The 24,849-nt window shown below is 38.2% G+C and overlaps 2 protein-coding genes and 1 pseudogene across 14 annotated transcripts in view; 2 read left to right on the top strand and 1 right to left on the bottom strand.

Annotated features, from left to right (window-relative positions):
* The first annotated feature begins 33 nt into the window (after positions 1 to 33).
* Positions 34 to 5,742, top strand: LOC124293896 (annotated as a pseudogene).
* On the bottom strand, positions 5,690 to 24,168 carry LOC107222767 (tRNA (guanine-N(7)-)-methyltransferase). 6 transcript variants are annotated; one of them, XM_046739045.1, is made up of 7 exons: positions 23,994 to 24,168; positions 12,261 to 12,405; positions 6,801 to 6,940; positions 6,522 to 6,706; positions 6,305 to 6,418; positions 6,116 to 6,217; positions 5,690 to 6,024 (listed from the first exon to the last, which is right to left on the bottom strand). In XM_046739045.1, the coding sequence occupies exons 3-7, from the start codon at positions 6,919 to 6,921 to the stop codon at positions 5,893 to 5,895; spliced, it is 654 nt and encodes a 217-aa protein (XP_046595001.1). In that variant the 5' UTR covers positions 6,922 to 6,940; positions 12,261 to 12,405; positions 23,994 to 24,168; the 3' UTR covers positions 5,690 to 5,892. The 6 variants fall into 6 exon arrangements, with proteins under 6 accessions (XP_046595001.1, XP_015517756.2, XP_046595000.1 ...); XM_015662270.2 differs by lacking the exon at positions 23,994 to 24,168 and adding an exon at positions 13,888 to 14,067; XM_046739044.1 differs by lacking the exons at positions 12,261 to 12,405; positions 23,994 to 24,168 and adding an exon at positions 9,863 to 9,980.
* LOC107222766 (kinase D-interacting substrate of 220 kDa) overlaps positions 7,528 to 24,849 on the top strand; it is a 44,415-nt gene continuing 27,093 nt past the window's right edge. For 2 of the 8 annotated variants that reach the window (XM_046739015.1, XM_046739003.1), the window contains exon 1: positions 7,528 to 7,781. Coding sequence is in view for 4 of the 8 variants with exons in the window: in XM_046739007.1 (XP_046594963.1) it covers positions 19,713 to 19,901 (189 nt within the window). In the remaining 4 variants the exon portion in view is untranslated. Of the gene's footprint in view, positions 7,782 to 8,502; positions 8,633 to 10,021; positions 10,136 to 14,589; positions 15,591 to 19,595; positions 19,902 to 24,192; positions 24,355 to 24,849 lie in introns of those variants that run through there. The other 6 variants (XM_046739014.1, XM_046739010.1, XM_046739008.1 and 3 more) reach the window with 6 other exon arrangements.

Genomic DNA, 24,849 nt, shown 5'->3' with positions numbered 1-24,849 from the left:
TATCAGTTTCAATAAAATATCGTTTTAGTGACGTAGTCGAATCCAATCCATTGTCAACTTCTTCAATTAGATAATAATCTCAGTTAGAGAATGTCCGAGGATTGCTGTCCTGATCAGAGTAAAATAAAAGTAATAACCATTGACTTTGGACATGTAATTGCTGGAAGAATTTCCAAACGAACTGTCAAGATCGTCAACGAGACTTGTGTAAAATACTTTTTCTTCTTATCGGTATATTTGTAATTACGGAATGTTACTTTAGTTCGATTACTTTGTTATTAAGAAAATTATAACTGGAGTCTTCCTAAAATAAAAATCAACGCAGCTTACTATTTATTTTAGAAGAAACAGCACTACAAAGTTCACCGCGACCCTACTACCAATTGTCTGGACTATGTATTCAATGTAGAATTTCACAATTGGACATTACCTGCCGGAGGTTTCACAGAGTGCAAGATAGAATATCAGCCAGCTGTCCCTTCTCATTGTTATATAGATTACTTTAGTATCACAGACTGCGATCGAATCTGTTACAAGTTATGTGTGCAGGGTACATGCATTGGTACGTACATACGTGAGGAAAATATTTTGCTTTACTCTTGCTTTCTAATTTGGTGGATCGTCTAATGGTTTACTCAATCTACTAGGTCCTTATGTAGTGCCGTCGGTGTCACGACTAGTTATGGTGTGCCCCAAAGGAGTACAAGAAGTGAGAAAGCGATTACAGTTGACAAATGATTCGGAAGCAGCAGCCACTTTCATGTTTGACATTGACGAAAAATGTTCTTCCTTTAAATTGGACATCACTAAAGGAATTATAGCTCCGCACAGTCATGCGTACGTCAGCATAACGTTCTCACCTGAGGAGCAACAGATTTACGCGCTTTATCTTCCATGCTTGATACTTCATCAGGTATGATGTGTCCCTTGTCGAATAAACAGCAGATGCAATTTCATTGGTTTGCATTATGCAGGGGCCGGTTGTCACTGAACTCTATGGCTACAGAGGGCCTTTGTTTTCGAAAGCCGAAGAGTTTATTCCTGTTCTATTTGCCGCTCCAAAACCACTGATCGGAGACTTTGATGGTTATATGAGTGATGTTGTTCAAATTCGAAAAGGCAGCTACCCCCCTATTTCTTTATCTGAAAGTCACCTAGATTTTGGCAGAGGGAATTGCGACGATAAAAAAAACTTTCAATGTTTACCCCAAGATATATGTTTCATGAATCATACTGATACAGATATGACGGTGAAATGGAATAATGGTAGGGGTGACTTTTCTTTAGTAAACACGTAACAATTTGGTATTAGATGACGAAGCATAGTGTCGCACTCGTAGATTCCGAAAGCATTTTCGAAGTAAAACCTCGTACTGCAACTATTCGAGGATGGAAATCTGGTCTCTTCGAAGTTCATTTTCGTCCAAAAAAACAAGATGCTCTTTTCTCAAGAGAAATATTGTCCCACGCTTTCTGGAAGACCGAAGAAACTGGCAAAAACTCTCATTCGGTTCTGTCGATACCAATTCCGCTAATTACTTCGGTTCGCGTTGTTGGTAAGGATACGATAATGCTCTGAAATTAAGGTGATTATTATAGCAGTAGTTTTTATAAAGGTCATACATTCTCACCTGGGTCCAACGGCTGGATTCCACAGTTTGAAGTTCCTAGAACTGTCATTTTACCCCCGACTCTTCCGCTGTTTCCAGTCTACACAACTTTTCTTATCAAATTGCACGGGCATCTGGCTATGACTTTTAAATTCATACCTCCTCCAACTACTCACTTCACCGTGAAACCGATGGTAGGAATAATTCACAGGTACATAGAGTTTGACGTTCACTAATTTTTCCCATAAATAGCTCAAATCCGTATCTTGTGTCAGATGCAGTAAGACTTATTTCTTTTTGGTGCGTCACTACCAACCATTCCAGGGGTTATCAGATAGTTGCGTTGCACATGTTTCCTGAGGTTCAAAACAAGCTTTTTTACATCGAACGGTGGACGATAGAGTTCAACGGAAATCCAAACAACAAAGTGCCAATAGAGTTCAAAGCATATGCAGAATTCCCAAGGCTCGATTTCAGTAATAACAATTTAATCGAATTCGCTCCTGTTTATCCGCTATGCGAACAAACCACACAAGTAACAATGCGAAACACTACGAGACATTGTATCAGGTAAAAATATGGTCTTAAGTAAATTTAATTGTTTTGCAAATACATTATAAGTAAATGTAAAATACATAACTACTATATTTTACAATCTCAACGACTTGCAGTACATTTTAGGTACTCATTTCCTGAAGTACCCTCTGAAATAAAAGTCGAAAAAGCCAGCGGTGTTATTTTGGGAAATGAGATTCTGATGCATGACTGGATCTTCTGTCCCAAAGATACTGGAGATTATAAGTATACTATTTGTTGTCGTGCAACAGCTTTGAAGGCTGGAAAGCCTGTAGGAAATAGTGTCGATACACTGCTCGAAGTTACTGGAAAAGCGGAATGTGGATATCTCGTGGTATCTACATTGCTATTTCACATATTGTATAATTTGCAATAACTTTTTTACACATTCTGACATTCTACCCGGCAGGCATTACCAGAAGAACTTAATTTTGGTACTGTTGCATACGGTCAAACTAAGAAGTTAAGTTTCCATATGTTTAACTTCAGTTTAGTGAAAATTCACTTCGAACTAAGATGTAATCAGCGTGGCTGGCCTCTCGACAGCATAACGCATGATGTTAAGATCAAACCTGTCACAGATACAATAATCCCTGGAAGCAATAAAGAAGTAGAAGTAGAAATAACCCCACATAAATCTGGCTTTTATCAGCTAGTAGTGCAGTACTTGGTGCAATCCAATTCTTCAGCGAAGCACACGTCATGTACACTAGAGTTGCAAAATATTTGCATAGTAAATTGCATGTGTATTTTACCTGGTTTTGAGGTAATTATGTCAGACGAAGATGCGTAATTTTTTCTACTGAGAACGGGGTTATTCGAATATTTATTAAATACTCGACATTTCTTCATCAAGTTAATCGGTTACTTTTTTCTGCCGCTTTAATTTATTCTGGACTCGAATTCCCACAGGTCAAGGACTTGTTATATCTCTGTGTTCAGCAACACATAAGCAAAGCATTGCTTTGGAATTTGTTGGAAATTGATGAGTACGTTATAAGACTTGTAAATGAAAATGCATTTCTTCCCAGTTCCCAGAATAATTGACTTTCCTTCGATAGATTCAATACTATTATTAATTCTATTGAGCCGGGTCATCCAAGACCGAGAGTTGTTAAATTGCGTTTTCCGGAGCTTGTGTTGTGCCAAGAGCCACTGCTCATCAAACTTTTGGTCGTCAATTCTACTCCAACACATTCTACTTGGACTATAACGAGAGTAAAGAAATGCGATTGTAAACAAGTAACTAAACATCGTGGATTGACATTCAAGTACAAAGAATATTGTTGCGATCACAGGCTAGCATGCACCATTTCTCCGAACAAAGGTGTACTGCAGGTAATTGGCTTGCTTGGTAATTACTATTGTATTTTCAACTCGATGTTAATATATTTTTATTCCGTATAGCCACGACAAAAAACTATACTCACAGTGAAAGTATGCTACAGAATATTAGGAAAAACTAGTCTGGAATGGAAATTAGTGTTATCTAACAATCGCAACATCATTATTAATGCCGACGTGGTAGCTTTGTCTGAAATTGAACCTCGCCCTAGTCTTGTAGCGAACCAAGTTTTCTCCATGGAAAGAATATACATTGGGGATATAGATGCCATAAAACAGGTTTATTTCATACATTTGTAGCTTAGGTAATGTGGTGTCGCGTATATTGATGAATGAGTAGAGTCATATTGGATTTGCCTGAAAAAAACGTGTCAATTTATCCTCAGATGTGTTGGCTGTACAATTCGTTAGACCAAAAAGTGACGTACTCGTTAGACATTAGCCCCCTTCACCAATTGAACGCTGCTGCGCTCAGTGGAACATTCGCATGTACAAACCCGCAAGGAACTTTGCCAGGACAATCTTACTATCCAATTATTTTCAAATTCCAACCACGACGATTCGAATCTTATCAGGTATGATTTTCGTGGTATTAATAAGTCTATTTCACAACGGTGTAAATATTATTCTTCAAAATTCAGGTCACTCTCCCACTCAAGCTTGGCGATACGATGACAAATCTGTCGATCGTAGCGAAAGCCGACATTTCACAGAAGACTAGATTTTTGACAGGCAAAGTTCCAACAGCCGATCAGTTTTCTATTCCTGAACTACCCATATGTTTCTCTGTGGATTCTATTGTCATATCTCCTATGCCGATGCACTCTAAAGCCGATAGAATGATCATGATTTACAACGAATCCAAGAACGACGTCATAGGATATCAATGGAAAAAGTTAGGTTTCAATCTTTGTTACCAAGGGTCTGTGCCTCATTCAGTTATGCTTAAAAGAGATTCTTCATCTAAATGGTATTTACATTTTCAAATGCCACAATATTTCAGCTACGAAATGCCAAATATACTTGATGTGAGGGTAATGCCAATAAGCGGAAGAATTCAGCCAGCAAAGGCGCATTCTTTTTGCATAAGGATCAGGTCTCTTTCGCATCCATGCAAAATAACAGCAAATTTGAGTTGTCAGTTTTTAAACCTCAGTGCCCAAAGAGTGTACGAAAAGAGTGTTCTTGTCTATAATACTCTCTGCACAGAATTGGATGGACATTTCATAATTACCGAGAAGGGAACGAGCAAACCGGTAGGATAGATAGCTGATTGTACATGAGCTATTTTCAAGCATCGTTTGAATAATTTATACCTAATTGAACAATCCTTTTATATTTTTGATATTAGAAACCATGGTTGGAACGTGCTCAAAAACCAGTACCTTTTTACAAATCACTGTCGATCAGCTGTTATATTTACAGTGTGTTGGATGCCGACTTGAAGACGACACTTGACGAGCAATTAAAAAGTTCACCGCCCGTAGAAATACGAATTAAAAAAAATGAAAGCTGCACTTCAACCGACCCAAAACTTATCGATATTGCCACATTCGTTTTAGAAGGAATGATTTGGTGATTGCATATATAATTATAGGGACTCTTACTGGTTGAATGTAATAAAAAAATCCACGCTCTTTTTTCCCAGGGATATTTTAAATGGAAATTTATTCATAAATAATGTGAAAGAGAATCTAACTCAAGTACCGAACGTCAAATATGGTCAGTATAAAATGTCTCCGACGGAGAGACGAAAGCTGCAGGACAGATCTTATATTGTACCCCCCAAGCATTTCCTTGAATCGATATTTGAGCAAGTGAGATATAAATTTTTACGAAAAATTCTTTATTGTATAATACTAAATGAATTTTATTAATTTCTGCAGATGATATTTGGAATAGTTCATGAAGAATTTGGACTGAGTTTATGTCATTTCGTCGGTCCCGAAGACATCAGACAATTTTACTATCAAAAACGGGAAACACGAACTCGTCATTTGAGTAAAATGAATAAATTGAATACGCAAGGTATTTTTAAGCCTCTCACGATTGTATTAAAAATGAGCCACTTGGCTAAATTAAGTATCTCAGTGATTTTTGATATTTTTCTGTTCTCACAGAATCAATGGGTCAATTATACAGTCAAAGTAAGTCAAAAGTTGAGTCAAAGCAATTTTATTTGGAATCGCAAGTTACATTTAATGTAGAAGACAATGATTCCGAGTCTTGTGAGTCATGTAACTAATAAATTGTTATCAATAAATAGTTGAATTCGTGTGTATGTACAAGCGTCGTTAAGGATCTGTATTTATTATTTATTATTCTTCACTTTTAGCAACAAAACATCACAAGTACCGAACTGTTAGCTACGGTTTTCCACGAATGGATCTGGAATCCGTCGAAACACAGCTGGAAATTTATTCCCCTTGTTTCTTGTCACCTTTTGGCCCTCTTCCGTGCTTTCGTAAAGCTTTGCAACTATTGGATCCGAAGTCTGAAATTTTCATAACATTAACGGGGTATCAAAGAGAGAGCGCATGTGTCGTTACAATTTTTTAGTTTCTATTTTCACATCCACTTCTCACCAATTGATCTTCAGGGATTCTTTCAAAGAGCGGATGCTCGACAAAATGTTGTACCATCCACTCGTGCAGATCTTTGACATCGGTCATTGTGTAGACGATAGCCTGTACGACACATTAAAATCACGGTGAATTATTTTTAAAAAATATAGTAATACTATGTTTTTCATTAGCCAAGTAAGTAAAAATTACCCCTTCGGCTAGCACGTATGCATATTCGGCAAGAAGCGATTTATTAATGATACGCCACTTGTGCTTTGCCTTTTTGAAATGTGGATCTGGATAGAGGAAGAACATTTTTTTCAACTGTAAAGTGAGAATGGATTACATTCAGTCAAACAGCAAACCAAAAATGAGAGAAAGAACGAACAGGAAATTAACCATAATACGATAAAACCTAATTCTGCACCTGTCCTTTCTGAAAGTAATTAGGGAGATACTTCATTGCATTTGACCTCAGGCAAGCAATGTTCCGGTACTGTCCAGGGTGTTGAAGGCGGAGCGCTGCTATGCGGTCAGTCACATAGTCCGAAACCTTGACTCTGATTTCCATGCCGAGGATCAATTTATCCGGAAACATGGTGGACAATGTTACTGTGATAAAGATAAAATACATGCTCTCACTTTTGTCTGCAATCGCTTAGTTGGTTTAATATACGAGATTCAGACGTCAATATCGCGTGCGTACCAAGTAATCCGCCATAGCCACAGCCTATGTCCGCAAATTCAACCTGCTTGGAAGGCGGGGAATTGGTTCCCTCGTTCTTAGGGTCATGAAAGTATGCATCGTACAGCTGACCCCAGTCCATGCACCTTGGCGTTCTTGGACTAGGAAGGTAAAATTGCTATAAAATTGAGAGCGGTTCCAGTTATCCTAACTTAACCTAACCTAACCTTACTTTCGATTACCGAGAAGAAAAAATTGCGATAACGTTGATTGAGTAGTTTCAGAGTTATCCTTACCTAATCTAACACAACTTAACCCTATTTTCGTTTACGGAAAAGGAGAAATTGCGATAAAGTTGATAGAGTGGTTCCGGAGTTATCCTAACCTAACTCTACTTTCGCTTACTATTCAATACAGTGATCTGCGATGGGATTGGAATGGGCCCGTTGCCTGTAATATTTTTTCTGCGGCAATGCGACGACCGCCGTCATGACGAAGGTATTCTGTTCGAAAAAACGTCAGGATGGCTCGCTCGTTCCTCAATTTCGAACGATTTGACGTTTCGGTAGTGGAAGTGGGTGGACGGGAACCACGCACCGAAGTTGGCCGCGAGTCGCGCACGTGCGAAGAAACAACAGCTGACGTGACGTTGCGTTCACTTCACTCGCCGTCTGGCGGTCGAACGAACAGTTTTCTCGGCCGAGAAAGCGAGCCGAGTGGGCATGTGTTGTGTGCCAAGTTACTACGGTGCAGCCAGCAAACAGCGGTAGAGACGTACGAAAAATTGTGGGGCAACGCTGGGGTTTGCGTGAATTACAGTTGGCCCGAGTAACGAGTATTCCCACGTAGCAAAAAAACCCCGAGTGTGTATATTGTGAGGAATGTTAGGAAGGGTGAGGAGACGCGTGACCCCCTTTATTAGAGAGAATCTTCATCCCGTTCTCACGACGGGAGTACGAATCCTGCTCCAAGAATTGCCGAGCGATCTCTTTGTTGTTCAGGGTAAGGTTACAACTTCCCTGTATACTTGTACTCGTTGCTCTAAGCATGTATTTATGCATTACGCACACTGCAATCGAATCGCGTACAGAGACGAAATTTTCAACACGACCGCTGGAGGATGAACGTTATGAATTATCCGCAGGCCGGATGATCTTGGCCTTCGATTAGACGCGTCTAGCTACCCTTGACTATGTTGCTATAAAAATCTACCACGCGTGTATGTGTGACGTATGTTAAGGCAAGTTTAAAAGCGAACTGCTGTCACATTTTCATCGTTTTCAAGGAGCTCTTTCCGGGTAGCTATACGAATTTCATACGAGGCCTTGATCCGGTTACGAGGATACGAGGAAGAGGACGCAGGACGTCGTTGTCCTGTTTTCACTTATTTTTCCTGTAACGATAAATCACAAACCTACTTAACCTTGCTGCTTGAATACAACCCGCTAAGAATCAGCCAACTTTTTTTTACTTTGAACTCATTTGACTGAATATGATTTGTACGATTTTTTAAGAATTTTTAAGGAAAGTTTGACATTTCGTACAATTTCATTGAAAAAATCGTTTTCGTACAAAATCGTAAATATGCATTGTTTCTCATAAAACGAAATGTTCCAATTTATATGAAAATTCGTAGTAGTAGAAATATTCACCAGGGTAGTTTTTAAGGTGTAAGCCACTCTGTTCGTGTATACCTATGTCATTACATCCTTACGTCTTTCAGACATCGCGTGCACGCGAAAATCACCGGCATAAATCGTGACTGGGAAAAAAGAAAAATTCATGACGCTACCGGGGTATAGGTAGAAAAAAAACTGCTGCTGCTGCTGCTGCCCCGCATTTTCGGCTCGCAGGTATGACGACCTCGAGTTAATTCACGTATATGTATAGATATGTTTTAAAACTCGAAACGGTGAAACGTTGCTGTAATTTTCCTCGATCCGTGTGGTACACATATCGCACTTTAACTCCGAGACGATAAACGTATTACATGTTTTACATAAATTACAAGTTTTCAGGGTTGCTGCTTACGAATTTGAAATCGAATTTTAAAAATTCAAGATGGCGGATCCAATATGGCGAACGAAAATTTCAAATTCGATCGGATCTGGAGAAAAAAATCTGTCCAGGAGGGGTTCTTGGGATCGCTAATTAGGAATCTGAAATCAAATTTTGAGAATTAAGTATGGCGAATCCAATCAGTGAGCCTAAAAACCCCTGCATAGAGTTTTTTGATCGTATTCGATCGAGTTTGAAACTTTCGTCCGCCGTATTGGATCCGCCATTTTGAATTTATGAAATTTGACATCAGATTTGTAATCAGCGGTTCGAAAAAATCATAGAATACTCTATCTTGTTACAAAGTTTGACGCAACACAATATGTGTGACTCACAAGGGTTAATCGACACTGTCGTTTTCGCCGATCATATTTCGATCGAAGATGAAATTTTAATATCTACTTATATCATCCAATAAAACGTAACATGTACTCGCAATCAGTGCATCCCCTTCGGCACTTTCATAAGTACCTCATCCATTCTTTGCTTTAAAAGTTGTACATTGATAATGAGTATGTATGTACATACATGTGATTACGAGAGGCTATTCACTCACAGATTATGTGACAAGCGATTGTAAAATCTCAATAATTTCCCACGCAATTCCAAATTATTTCACTCGCCATTAATTTCACGATACCGATTCCAACCTACTTCGATTTTCAAAGATAATCAGTGATTTCAACCAATTTACATCCGAATTACAAATGATTTGTGCTTGCTGTGAAATTTCCCAAGATTTCAAATAATTTTCAAAGATTTCACGTAACTTTTAACCGATTTCAAAAAGTTAATAACCCATCGGTACATCGTATAGTTTGTCCGAATGTAAAAAGTTACAACGCTCTTGACTTCTTGGCAGGCGAGGCGAAAGGGGGGGATTTTTGCTCAACGCGACGAATTCGCGCAACACGTTCTGCACGCGTGGCCAGCAACGAAGTCTGTAAGTAGTAGGAGTAGAATCAAGTCGAGCCGAGACTCGACTCCGGTGTACAAAGGTTCACTTACGCAGTACCTACGCATACCTGGAGGAATCCTGTTCGCCGGTATTAAATAACGACAGCCGTGAACCGCGGGCAGTCATGTAGTTCATCCGGGTTTATAACCGTTGGTGCTTACCGGTGTGTTTCTATGAGATTATTATACACTTTGATTATCATCACTTTGCGTAGTGAATTTTTTATTTTTTTTATTTTTTGTTTATCGTAAACCCCGATCGCGACGGGAGATTTTTTTGCATTATGCAGTCATGGATATCCGAGACGAAAACTTGGCTCTTCGAGTCCGACGCGAATTCGGTAAATTAGCAATTGTTTTTATATTATATTAAACCGTTTATTCCGTCGTATATTTAGGTATGTTTATCGTTCACGGAATTAATTTTCCGTAAGTATTATGTCAGTGTGTGTGATGAAAAATGGCGCCAAAATTGATCTGCCTGTTACAGGCAAATAGAAATTAAAATATCGTCGTTTTTGTATAGGTATAATAATCTGCCTTGTCTTCTTGTAACTTTCTGGACTGGAGAACTAATTGTAAAAGTTCGAGGGTGCAATTTATAGAACGTGTTCTTTATCTATGACGAAAGAGGGAGGAGAAACTTTGCCGAAAGAAACCTCAACAGTGTTTCGTTAATAGTATATATAAACAGTGATATCTATTCGGTCTATCTAATCCCTGCCGTCTTTCCACAAACTTGTTACATACCCCGATGGCGCTAGCGATCCAGAATATATACACATATATACATGTACAATAATATTTTTCTCTGCTGTATACAATATAAAAACGAAATTGACGATCGTCAGTGACGTGGGATATATGTTATTATTATTTATATACATGTACACGTGCTGCAGGTTCGACGTTCGAAAATGTTTACTACGCGCTGTACTACATCGCGTATTATTCAATCGCGTGCACGATAAATCTTTAAACGTTGGTAACGAACTCTTTCGAAATCGGTGTATAATATGCGTACGTAAGTTACGTGTTGTACGGGGATTTGGAAAAAAAAAAAAAAGGAAAAAAACTTTGTCGAGCTATGCGATGCCTCTGACGTCACTCAGCCATTCTTCGCTGAGCTGACAATGAATAATTGACAAACATGTATGTTTGTACGTACGTATGTACGAATGCGTGTGCGTGTGTGTGTGTCACGTGCTATTTAAGCGAATCTCTAGAAAAGAGGCAAACTTATCGTGTAGTGTGGTGTTGGGTGATTATTTACACACCCGGCATCACTCTTATTGACAGATTATATCCGTATGAATAGGTGTGTATAGGTATAGTATGAGGTCAGCTTACTCAGAGCTTCATGGTGGCGTTATCTATAATTATAATTTATTTCCTTTCCATAGAAAGGACGGGGCGACGGTTGAAGTTCCGAAAACTCCCTAATTCTAAATTATTTGGTGGCGAAACTTGATGTAAGAAAATCAAACTTTTACGCAACAACAAAGTTTCGAACGGTCGGAAAAACCGACGGCTCAAAGTTACGAGAATTTAAGCTGCGATAAGAGAAAATTTTCGAATGGTGAGGAAAAAATTCCGAAAAATACACCGTTTTGATAGAGTAAAATTTACCACAAGTTAAAATATACTCGCACAGTGTAATTTAATCAACGAGTGGGTGTGAAAAATGAGGAAAATGGAAAATACTATAACAAAGAAAGATCAACGTGGTGAAATTTCACCCAGCCAGAAATTCATAGATCTGAAAATCCTGCTTCGTTCGGAATTTTGATGTCACAGATTTTTAAATTCTCTCATTTTCGCGCTACCGAAACCTTGAGCGTCGGCTTTCGTCCAATTCGAAACATTGATGTTTCGTCAAAGTTTGATTTCGTTACTCCAAGTTCCACCAAAAAAAAAAAAAAAAAAAAAAAAAGAATCGGGAATTTGACGCTTTCGGAACTTTTCAAATTCGCAATTTCACCCGCGCACCGAAAATACGTGCAAAACTCGGTGACGTCATCACCGCGGCATCCGTCTCGTCACGACATTGTGCTTTTCATTTTCAGACCGCGAAACGAGGAAATTTACGTGAGAACAACAACTCTCATCTCTGAGTTTCTCTATATTAATAAATCATAACATACTTACAGTATTACACAAACAGTTACAGTTTCATCTTACTTATTGACACATTTTTACACTGGAATGTATTCTCTCATTTGCCTGAACATAATATGTACGGTATACTTTTGAATACGAGAAGAAAATGAGAAAATCGATCACGCGTCCATCGATATGATCGAAAATCCGGCGCGTGGCGTGTACGGTATTCTCTAATATCCGGCATTCTATCCTATCCTATCCGTTGGGATGATAATTTTGAATTACCGAATGGATGATGATAATGAGGAGGGGGTGGGGGGTGGGGGGGGGGGGCAGTACAGCGACGGATACCGAACGACTTACCGAGTTGCTCTCTCCTCTCGTGATCATTTCTGCTCCGGTTCCCACCGTCGGACTTCTCAAAACTCTAGTGAAAGTTCCGACGGACAGTTAGTCGGTGATCGTTCGGCGCTCCGGATGCATGTTTGAGGTGTGATGAACAAATAACCTGTGAACACGGTTTATTATATTTACGTTAATTTATATTCATAAACGTACATGAAATATTACGGTACTGTGTAGAAACATATCTTCGAAAATTTGGAACCCACGCTACGGTTACGTCATATATTGCGAATCGCGAGTCAGTTTCATCGATCGATCAAAAATCGATAAGAGAGTGAAGTTCGCGTTGCGTTAACGTAACGATTTATTTTTGAGAAAAATTATTACTTCGTAACTGTACGTGGAATCGTGTAAAAAATTGACTCGGCTATTTTTAAAAATGAAATTTGTATTCAGATTTGAAAAATTCAAATCCTTTGAAATAGTTATGTAAATTTAAAAAAAAAAAATTGATTTTAGTTTCAATATTTCGTTACGTTAACGGTAATGAGTTGAATCTGGTAAATCGGTGATGCTTTACGTTAGTATAACCCTTTCCACTTTTTATAGCATTTGCAATCGTTCCAGCGGATAATCGGACGAGCGGAATTAAAACATGATCTTGATAACTTGATAAAAAATTTATGACAGTGTTTTTATCGCACAGTGAGCGGTGCGGTGCAGTTGGAGAGTTTAGACCGTATGTTTTTTAACGCATCTTCTTCGGTGCAGCGGAGTCAGTGGAGTATAATTGCGCGTACCGTGTATCATGTGTGTAGTATATCGGATATCATAAAACTGCTTCACATTTTGCTCAGGTTCTCTCTCTCTCTCTGGTATATCGTACACGTTATGCGTGTAAAGCGGTTATACGATTAGTGTGAAAATGACGAATATGGCAGGTACCTTGGAATCGTGCAGTTTCGTCGCTATGCGGACAATTGTTTAAACATATTCGACCGTGGTTTTTGGTCGTGCTCTTGTTTGTACATACGCGATGAAAGTAGTATTAGTAAGCGACACGTGGCTGACGTTATAACGGAATGATGACGAGTTGTTGTTACGTATAGACGTGTGAAAAATGTCAAGTCCCGTGTATCTGCAGGCGTATGTTCGGACTGCGTTTATTTATTTTATTGTTTTTCTACTCCCGGGAAAGGAATATACGCGCATATCGTTATCTGTTTACCTGGTACCATTGTCTCGATCTTGTACGACAAAAGTGTAAAATAATTTACAACGTCTTACGGAGAATCATCAGGATAAAGATTTTTAAATTCCCCATGCGGTTTATGCAATAATTTTTATAATTATATACGTTAAAATTTAACGGTAATTTAACCGTTTGAGTCATAGTGGTATAGGTATTCTTACTTAACTGTTTTATACTAGTAGGTTTTCAATACTCGAGAGTAATTATAGCGATTAATATAAATTGTTATTGTTAGAAACAAACTGATTGAAAGAAATCGTGAAAATTTACCTCTCTTGTTATAAAAATTGACTTGGCACAATAATGTTTGACTCAAAGGGTTAACTAAAACATTATCGGCAATCGTATATCTTATTATAATTGTTATAATAATAATTTTATAATTTTTCAAACCTCATTCACAAGTTGAGCCATAATCTGGATCCTGATCGCGTATACACGTGTTGTTCGTTACAATTGTCATTTATCTGCGAAAACTGAATGTGAGTAGACCCGAGACGATGTAGATAAATCTAAAACAAACACGATACTCGAGTGCCTTACGTGTTCCGACTGAAAACAAATCGCTACTTTTAAATCCGCCGTTGTAAAAATAAACAATATATGTATGTACTTTGTAAACTATAATATACCGGGATTATCAAAAGATTTGTATGCTAGTATCATACAATCGTGGATTGAAAAAAAAAACGCCTCGTAAAAATTTAAAAAAATGATTTCTGATAAGTGTACGATTATAAATGGATTTTCTTAGTTTTTTTTTTTTTTTTTTTTTTTTGCCGGTATAATAAATAAAATGTATTATTCGATTTATTGCTGTTTTTCACAGCGTAAAGATAGAGAAAACCCAAGGATATATATGTAACTAACATTGAATTGCAAACTCATTTTTCGCGTGATAATGTAATACTCGTAACATTATAGTCTTGAAACCTTGAGAAATTGTTACAATTGTTTAGCAATCGTTTCGTCACCAGCGTCTCTCCACGTCTCGGTTTCTCTTCGATATTGTATAATTACATCCGATTCGGTAGTCTTTTCGCATTGCCACGTTTTGGTTTTTTTTTTTTTTCACCTACCTGTTGGCAAAAGTGCTTCGTAATGTAAAAGTACGAAATAGAATCATATCGAAGTTGGTAACGTTATCTCAACGATTCGAGCTGAGGAAAAATCGTTCGTTTCGCGGATATAAAAATTGCCCGAGATTCGTTAAACCGTAACAAAACAAATCACGCTAATATTTCGATACCTTGGTTCCTAAAAAATTATTGTCAAGTTAAGAAAACAATGATTCGTTCACCAAATTACAATGTAAAACGAGTGGCAATAATTTTCGGTTATTGCCATAACCATCGCTGTACAACGTTTAACGTCACGATATTATATCAGTATCGAAACTGCTCCGCGTCTCCGCTGACACTCGACAAATAATTGTCGCCACTGATCATCGAGACGGACGCGATTCTCAACTATGACGAACCAATGAGAAATAAGTGTAAAAAAGCTGGGGGGAAAAAAAATATTTAAAAAAAAAAAAAATAAAATAAAAAAATAAAATAAAAAAATAAAAAACCACAAACAAACAAACGTCCCACATCATCGTCATTACGCCGATCGCCGTTCACGGTACGTAGCAGCAGCTGTTACGCAATTTTTCACAGTCATCATGCGGCCGCGTGCTTCGCTCGACTGTATATAGGTGTACATATATCGTACCTATACGGTGAGACGACGATACGCGTGTGTTGTGAATGATGTTTAGAATCAGTGCACAGGTGAAGACAGTGCGTGCAGTGCGTGCAGGAACAAGTGTTCACCGGTTAATGGGATGCAATTGCACGAACAATCGAATTCTCAAACGGTGATCGCGGATTGCGGTAGATCGATTATAGATAATAGATAATAGGCTAATTCGCCCTACGTTCCAGCTGTAAACGTTAAAGAATATGTCTCATCGACCGGCAAAAATTACGCATCCTTCCGCCAGGGGTTACAGACAAGTCGTTACTCTTCAGGCGGAAATTCGACGACGACAGTTTGCCGCTCTTGCTATGCGAACAACGCGGCCTCAAGGTGTTGCTAACAGGAAGAACGAGGTACATAACAAATATCCTACAGCTGTAGTTTTTACTCGGTTGAAATTGTTGACCAGGTCATTTTTCTCTTTTGTTATTGCAGGTACTATCGTAGTGTGTCCATATTTCGCGAATGTTTCTTTGCAACATGTAATTGACGGAGAAATTTAATTGTCGATGATAATCGTTTGTTTATTTAAAAAAGATTTTTTTTATTTTTATTTAATTTATTTATTTTATTTTTGTAGACGAAAAGTTTTGTATTTGTTACAATTGGGCACCCCGTTGTATTTTGTATCGTTACGTAGCCAGCAATGAAAACATTTCTTGATTCATAATTTATCGGCTGTGAATCTTCGAAAATGATTTTTAAAATGAGTATTCTTCTTTTGTTCTAATTATTGTTACACACACGCGTAACGAAGTTTACTTAATACATATATCTACCAATCTTTCTCACATACCATGGTCGAAGGTTAATGAATGATGCTTGCTAATCGAGTCTTATCACGAATGACCGCATTGCCGTCACCACGGTCCACTTTTGCATATCGTATATAAGTCGCGTGCGATTGTTGCGTCGGATTTGGACATTGGTTTTATCCTACTCGTTTCTAGTTTGTTCTGGTTAAAGATCCACCGTATCGAGCATTGTGGGCGGGGTCAAGTTACGAATTTGAAAAATTTCGAAAATTCCGGTCTTATTGCGAATTATTCGATGGCGAAAGTTGGTGTAAAGAAATCAAACTTTGAAGAAACAGCAAAGTTTCGAATGGCCGGAAAGCCGACGGTTCAAAGTTCCGAAATGCAAGATTCCGAAAATTCAAGGTACGATAAGAGCAAAGTTCCGAAAAGTAAAGTTTTCATCGTCGGATTCGTTCTTCGTCAAATTTGCCTTTTTTTTTTTATTATAGGTAATAAAGTATGCGACTGCACTTTTGTATCGTAATATCGTAGCTATACGAAACGTTGAAATATAAATAACTGTTCTGCAGCTTCAGTATGTATGGAATAACTGAAGGAATTGAATTTACTAAATCCTAATGAATTCGCTAATGCCGTATTTCTATAGTTTACCGAATTTCAGGTAATTCTATAAACTTCGAAATCGACGACTTTTTCTGAACATGCATTAATTCCAATAACGTTACAAACTTCAAACCTGATGTATTGCAATACGACATTCACACACTAACTGCGGTACTGCAGCAACGCGCTATACGTTACATACATATAGGATAGTAAAAGCGTGCGTTTTATTCTTGGCAGTACGTAACTAGAAACGTGCGAATATAATAACGCATAGATGTATACACGCACGTATACAAATAGAAAGAGAGAGAGAGAGAGAGAGAGAGTGCAAACGTATATGCTTCCCTCTTATCTAACATGTATATGAAGTTTCTAAAAACAATCTACGCTATTTGAAATTTTTCTTCCCGATACGTATGTATATATATGTACAAATATATACAGTATACGTGAAATACGTCCGCTTGTTGTTTTCATGTTTTAAATTTAGTTATACGATTGGTGAACAAAATTAAATTAGAATTTTCGAGTTACTTTATTTATAGACGGCCACCAAGCCCGATAGTAAGCCAATTAGAAGGCGTCAGCTACGCGTATACATATATATATATATATATATATATAGTAGTCTTTTCAGTCAGGCTTTTCTTAACCCCCGCAATAAGTATTTTGCAATTCTTGGAGAATTTTAATGAGCTTCATCTCCCGCCAATTACGCACATGTAATTCGCGCTGCGATAAGCATACCTACGTTATATATATATACACATATATGTCGTATTCCACGTCAACTTAGTAGACGGTTGACCATGACATTTTTTAATTTTACCAAGGGTTATTCCTACGTTGGTACAAGCCTTGAAAAGCTTCCAACAAAAAGTTACACATTTTTTGCAATCACTCGTCTTTGCCCTGTGATTTTTCAAACCTATCTCGGAAACAGCCAAATTGATTTTTATGAAAGAAGAAGAAAAACAAAACATTTGGTTTCCGCAATGAAATATTTTCGCACACGATTTAAAGTGGGGAATTATTTATTTATATTTTTTAATCGTATTTTTCTATTTTCATAAAGCTTGAAGATCTATTATGATACGTATCGCATCTCCGATTTGATTGTTTGATTTTTGTTTCATCGCTTCTCCGGTTCTAGATTACACTCACGATTTTTTTCTAAATTTTTATAGTAGATTTTTGACAGGTATGAAAATAAAATAACATTAAATGAGGTCCCACTTTGAATCTCGCGTGAAAATGTTTCATTTCGGAAACGGAATGTTTTTTTTTATCTTCAAGTTTCGTAAATATGAATTTGGGTGTTTTTGAGATGGGTTTACAAAAATCATTGGGCGAAGACGAGGGATTAAAGATGACTCGAAATTTTTTTTTGGATGCTTTTCAGAGGTCAGTAATAACGTAGGAAAAATGTTTGGTGAAATTGAAAAACTTCACGGTCAAACGTTTCCTGCATCGGCGTGGAATGCCCCGTAACTATACGGTACTCGTACAATTTTGCAATACTGTAAAATGACAGTGACGGATTGCGACGGTTCGTTATCCATCGTATTGTTATACCAATTAGCCAGAGTCTGTACAATCCGGCCATGTAGTCAATGACGTTCGGTATATGTGATTGGAGCACAGCAAAGAAGAAATTATCTTTTCCGCTCTGGTGGTACTTGTTGGGACGCATGCACACTCGGTCTATGCGAACGTCCCGCGTCTCTGTTTACAAGATAAGACATGCAATTGGAAAGTAACGGAATGGATGGCTGACATGACAATCTTGAAATTATTCCATGAGTTTAGTTGTATTAAAACACACCAGCATAGTTATACGCGAGGCAAAGTCGGTGGTGTCTACCTATACATTATCTCATTTTCACACAACGCGTGCATGGAAAAGATACAATTAATTGCGAACACACGACGTGGAATCCAATCGGCATGTGGCAGTTGAACTCATCGGCGCGTTCTTCTTCTTCTCCTTCTCTTAAGTTCGTATTGTTAGTGTATTCGATAAAGTACCGTAAAGAGACGATCGTATTGCGGAGATATTGACTGGATATTCTTTCCAATATCACGATTCTTATCAGTTTGAACCGAAGCTTATGCAGTGAAAATTTACAGAGCTAATCAAACGACGATGGTCAGTTTATCGTTTAATGTGTAACCGATAATAGTGTACCCAATGTATGCTCTTTTATTGCATACGTTCTTCGATGTTGGGATAAGGACATCCTGCACATGTGACGTACGCGACTCGAGGTCTGATAATCGTCCAGTGTCTACATATACTCTACATATATTATACGTTTAAACTTGTTATCAAGAGCCGTATGGACAAACAAGTATCTCGTTCGTTTGATTATATCGATAGTGCCGATGTGTCGATTCCATTACTCTTTTGACGAACGACGGACGATATGTGTCGGTAGTCTCGTCGTTGAGTTAAACGTGTTTCCATCATCCTTGGTTATAATCGTGACTTGTTATTGTCGAGTGATGAAAGATTCGATCGTGTCAACGTCTCGTTGTGACAACCTGTGAATTTAAGTCAACTGTCAAAATCTAATCTAATTTGTAAGCCGGTCGCATTTTATTACTTCTCGAGTATCGGTTCTCACCGCGTGTGGTGTTCAAGTTGCAAACTTGTATTTAAGGTTCGCGATTTTTACCTTTATCATCGTCGAGGTGATGGATGGTCGTGACATTTACGCTGTATGGTCTGATTATCGAAGTAGAACGTTTTCAACTTCGCTAAAGAGCGATTGTACTGATCAACTCACCGGTTGTAACGGACATTGAAAGAAGAGAACAGAAACGAAAAAGAACTCTTGTTAAAGTCGAGCTATGAAAGTGATCGATTAACGGCGATGCACTGTTGGAGGATAATTTGCGGGAAGAAGGACGGACCGAAGGTAGAAACGAAGTCCTCGAGAATGAAAAACAACGAATGTCAGTCCTGACAATTTTCAATCGGTTACGATTTTTGACGCCGAAATGAAAAGGAAATAAATAAAAACAAGAATAACAATATCGAGGAACATCGAAATAAACAGACTGTATCCGCGTTAAGTAAAACGGCGATACTCGAGCAGCGAGGATCACATGAGTAGTGAAACCGTTTCTCTGTTGCCCCGTTTCAAAAACGGGGAACAGAATGGTACCATTTTCAAGTCCGGGAGTAAAGGAGCCGCTGTTTTGACGCCCGTTTTCATCCACCCCGGACGTTCTTACGGCACGATATATTCCTACAATTGCGCCTTTCGCACTGTCGTTTCATCGATGCAAATTCAGGTGAGGGACACGAGCGTCTGATGTAAGAGATAAGCGGTCGTTACATGTCCTCAATTTGTTCCACGGGCAAAAGTGGCTGATCGGAAAGTTAGTATATGTGTGTATCATAGGCAATCAGGGTAACGATGGTTCGTCGTGTCGTCGTATCAGTGTTTAAGAACATCGCTGACTTATTTAGAGATGCCGCCACCGTCTGCTGCAACGTCGGTTAAAACATACGTGCATACTCCTTAAAATCGAGGTACAACGCACGCTCTGATCGTCTTCTTATCACCCTTAGAACGACGAGAAATCTTTTGAGAAATTATTGGCTGTTCGTTTGATAAAACATCCCCTTGGAAGTGATTTCCTAGACATGTTATTTATTAACGGTGAATCTTTTTCGTGGCAGCACGACGATACGACTGTCAGATATACGCGAACTTCTTTCAAAACAAAATTTTGGGTATACAGTAATGTCCATTAATCTCTTGGGCTTACGGCTAACTTGTTTTTGGTCCGAAACAAAACGCGAGGTTCTGTTCCGTACGAATTATGTGAATAATGACCGGCGATGCGGCCTACGTGAGAAATTGGGAGTCATTGTCACGCAATTCGTATGAAATCGGGACTCGGCGTTTTCTTTCGGACTACAAACAAGTTAGCCGGAAGCCCAAGGCGTTAATGAACATTTCCGTACTTACGTTGTACGTACAAAGCTCACCAGTCCTGTTCAGTTTCACCAAGTCGACACAGCTCTGGATTGATGTGTGCGTTGATACAGGCACATTCAACTTTTTACTACAAATATTAGTTTCGGCACAATCTTGGATCGTTAGTTCGCTAGCTGTAGCGGAAAAGTTGGCAACAAAAGGGGATACATATTAAAGAATGAAGATTACATTTCCGGTTAGTTTCAGCGTATTCTTCTACCTTTTACAAATATACTTTCCTAAAGCGATTCCTCACACCGCGCGCCGTCCGAAATCCGGTCGATAATCGATCGATCCTTTAGGCAGAAAAAGGTATTTAAACACCATGTATGTAACGGACACTTTTTTACGAACGACGATTAAACATATGTAAATCAACGCGACGCGAATCTGCATGTCGAACAACGAACGAATGAGACTTCCGCGTTGAGATAACGTGTCGCGTGTGAGTCGAGTTGCTGCCAAGACTGCGGCTATAATCGAGATCATCGTTCACGCGTTAATTGATCATTAATCGTTCTACACGTGTGATGGATATTTGGAGGGAAATAAATCTTCTGACTATGATTATTATTCGACAAAATAATGGTATCAGTACGCGTATATCTACGGTAGATACGTTACGTTGCACTTTTAGTTATATTTTCACAGTGTATGTAATTGTCACGTAACGTCGAACCTTGAAACCTGGTCTGCGATGCACGAAAAAATAATTTAACGTTGTAAATTTTACATCTTTGTTTCGGTGGATAGGTATATGGAAAAAAACTTTCTTTGAATCAAATCTACATCAGTTGCGGTAGATCTACCCAAGCGTATGTTGTGACTCGTTACTTGTTGGTTTTGTGAATCCTTGTTATGGAATTTCTTAATCTTTCCACAATCGCTGTATATGTTTAAATTGAAAAAAGTTCCGTCCATATACTCATCGCGCGAGATGTAAAATCTGCGGTATATTTCTTTCCGCGTAACGTCGATTCTCTTTGGATTTCAGGGTAATAAATATTTCGCTTGATACGAGATCAGCGCGTGACTTGCAGGAGTAAGGCAAGATTCATCAAACGTTGATCGAAGTTTAAACTAAATTAAGCCCAAATTTTAAACCGCGTAAGGCCGTTTATTACAGGCCTCTGAATCGACGATTGTCGAGTCAAGTTTGTGATCCAGTTTTCAAAGGCGCTGCTGTTATAAAATTTATGTTAATGCACGTTACGCAAATCGGTTCAACTTTGAATCGATGACTTTTAAATTATCGCACCGCACGACGATATGCAGGAACTATGCTTGTTCCTCGATTTTTACACGTAACGTGCGTCCGTCATCCGTCACGTCACGAGGTTGATAAGACGTGTTCGATACGAGAATATCGAAGCTCAAGACGACCTGATATTAATTAACGAAAATTCACTGTCTATCGCTGACTTATTGTCAACGTGTTTGCGGTGTCTCTACAATAAAACACGCAGGGTCAGTCAGTTTCTCGCTCTTGCAACAATCGCCGCACACGTTGGGCCTTTTTTTTCATTGTTTCGTAATCCGTTTCTCAATTACATTACGTGCCATATTTATGAACATTTGTAGTGAAATATCCGGACGATGTTCGAACAGGATTTTTCCCGAAAAAGCAGCGCGGTGGAATTGCTCATACGTCAGGTAAAATAATCTGCGATAATTTACGTTCTTTTTGTGTTTTTTCGTTTTGGTTTCAAAATTTTTTTATATTTCTTTCGTATTTTTTTTTTTTTTTTTTACACCACACTCGTTACGATCGTGAAACGGCAAGCGAACTTCCGCGTTCGATGGGGCGTATAGTATATCAAAAGATTATATGCATGTGTATATTGGGTGACAAATTTTTTTTTTTTTTTTTTTATTCGGACATCCTACATCTTTTCTTATCAGTTGAATACTCAGCCGCTGTGTAACCATGCCTTATATCTTATAATCGGTATATATTGAATTTGGACTCTTTGTGCGTATTGTATCATATATTGTGTTTGCGTCGTGCAGCGTGTTTAGCAACCGAATATTATACCAATATATTAAAGTAGTTCCCTATTCGCATTAACTTGTATATGTACCAATAATAAACAACGAGGACGACGACGATCCTAGTCCGTGTTTGTTACAAGCTAACATTATTCGCGATAGTAGGTATAGATCGGAAATTTATAATATGTAGACAGAGTAAAGTACACGTAACGTTATTCGCTAAGGTAATATCATGTGCGAATTTTATTCCCGGAACGAAATATCGTCGTTTTTGTGCGATGTAATGTTTGTTACTGACGTACAGACGCTTTACGTTTTTATTATTATAATTCTCACTTAACGTACAGTATAAAGAATGAAAATAAACAAACTCCCCCCCCCCCCCCCCCCCCCCCTCAAAGCAATTCGACGAGGGCCTCGATAGGCAGGGAAAAATTGCAGGAAAACCGGAACAAGTTTGGGAATGTCGTCAATTTTTAAACAAGTCATGGGAAATAAAGAAAACTACGTTTGTTCCACGGCTAAAAAAATGTATATATTTTTAATTTGTTTTAACCTTCATTAACTTGAAATTTGTTCTTTTGGATTATATAATACATACATAAGATTAGGGAATTTTATTTCGGCAAAATTATTGCCGCCTACAACACGCGCTGAATCGTACAACATAATATAGAATTGGATATTTGAAAATACCGGTTGTAAAATTGCCTCGCGAGGCGGCGAATTCTTTATAAATTTACTCACTTCAAAAGTGCCGCTTATACATATATATATTATATATTATTCGTTTTGGCGCCAAGTTGAGTTTCTACGTGTGAGTGAATGTAACAATTGCATGCATCCACCTGTCTGTGTAAATTTGCTGTGCTTGCGGGTCGGTGAGTTAATTAAACAAAAAAACAAAAAGAAAAAGATTTTTTTCGTCAAGCTTTCTCTCCGCTCCGCATCTCGTAAGACCAAGGTACAAAAATGCTCAAAATAAAAGTATAAGGATTTTTTTTTTTTTATTCCGCCAACGTAACATGTTAAAACCGTAAAATATGGTTGTGGTCGAGAATGCGCCATTATTATACAGATCTGGTGATAACAATATGTGTACACGTGTAGAACGGGTGGTCCTTATCAACCAACTTCTTATGCTCTGGATTCTCGTTGGATTATAATTCACTTGCAAAATTTATTAAAAATGTAATTTGATCGGCAATCTTGACTTTTTTTTTTCTTAATCGATTTAACTTCCTTTTTTTTTATTTTTTTTTTTTATTTTTTTACACAAAACGTAAAGGGCAAGATCTATCCTTTGTATCGTTCGAACAAAGGTCGAATCTTGTATTATATGTTGTAAATAAACGAGGGTAGCACGATAGACGTTTAATATTTTGCGATCGAAGAGAAATTTTGTTACCTTTTTCGTCCCGGGTTATTAGTCCGATATTCGCCTTGTTATCCTTTGTTAAACACTCGGATCTTTGTTACAATTTTACATCGGTCACGGGGTATAGAAGAGACCCGCATATATCCCGGCGGCACTCTTACATCGTCCATAGTTCGCGCTTGTTTCCCCGTTGAGTGACTCGGTTTGGGTTCCTCCGCTGTTCTCGCAGTTTTCTCTCCCAACTTATACGTTCGCCTCGCGTTTTTAATGTTGTTTAAATTCGTCGTAACACGTTGTTTAAGCGTCAAATTTTTTCACACCTTACAAATATACGATAGAATTTTTTATTTGTGAGATGAACAGGATGCTCAGGTTAACTCCGATATCGAAGGTAATGAACGCTGATATGTTAAACGTAATTGCTAAAATCGCGTTAAAACGAGGATACTTTTTTTCATCAAGCATTTCAATTCTTCGGTGTTAACGATAATTCTCCTCGCATCCGTTATTCGCTATACGTTAATATTTGCCTATTTGCAGCCGAATTACCATTTACTTTTCACAGTTTTACTCACTTTTCTTTACCGCACCACGCGGTCACTCGAATCGAGTATAATCAATGTTTATTGTTAGACGCATAACTAAAGACAGCGAATAACCGCATATTAATAATCTCACTTGGTCTTGACCGCTCGCGCGATATTGCAACACTGACAAAACGCAAGAGGCCGAGCAGTTGCACGAATTAAATGATCCGAACCTCTCTTTCTATCTCTCTTTCTCGAGACTGGTCATCGACCGAATTTTAATGCAATCCAGTTCTCCGACGCTGCATGTATTATTATATATACATATATACGTATATATGTATATATGAATATCGGTT

Source organism: Neodiprion lecontei, chromosome 4 (genome assembly GCF_021901455.1).
Source record: "Neodiprion lecontei isolate iyNeoLeco1 chromosome 4, iyNeoLeco1.1, whole genome shotgun sequence".
NCBI classification, from domain to species: domain Eukaryota; kingdom Metazoa; phylum Arthropoda; class Insecta; order Hymenoptera; family Diprionidae; genus Neodiprion; species Neodiprion lecontei.
The sequence above is the reverse complement of the archived record's forward strand: the minus strand, read 5'-3'. Positions and strand labels throughout refer to the sequence as shown.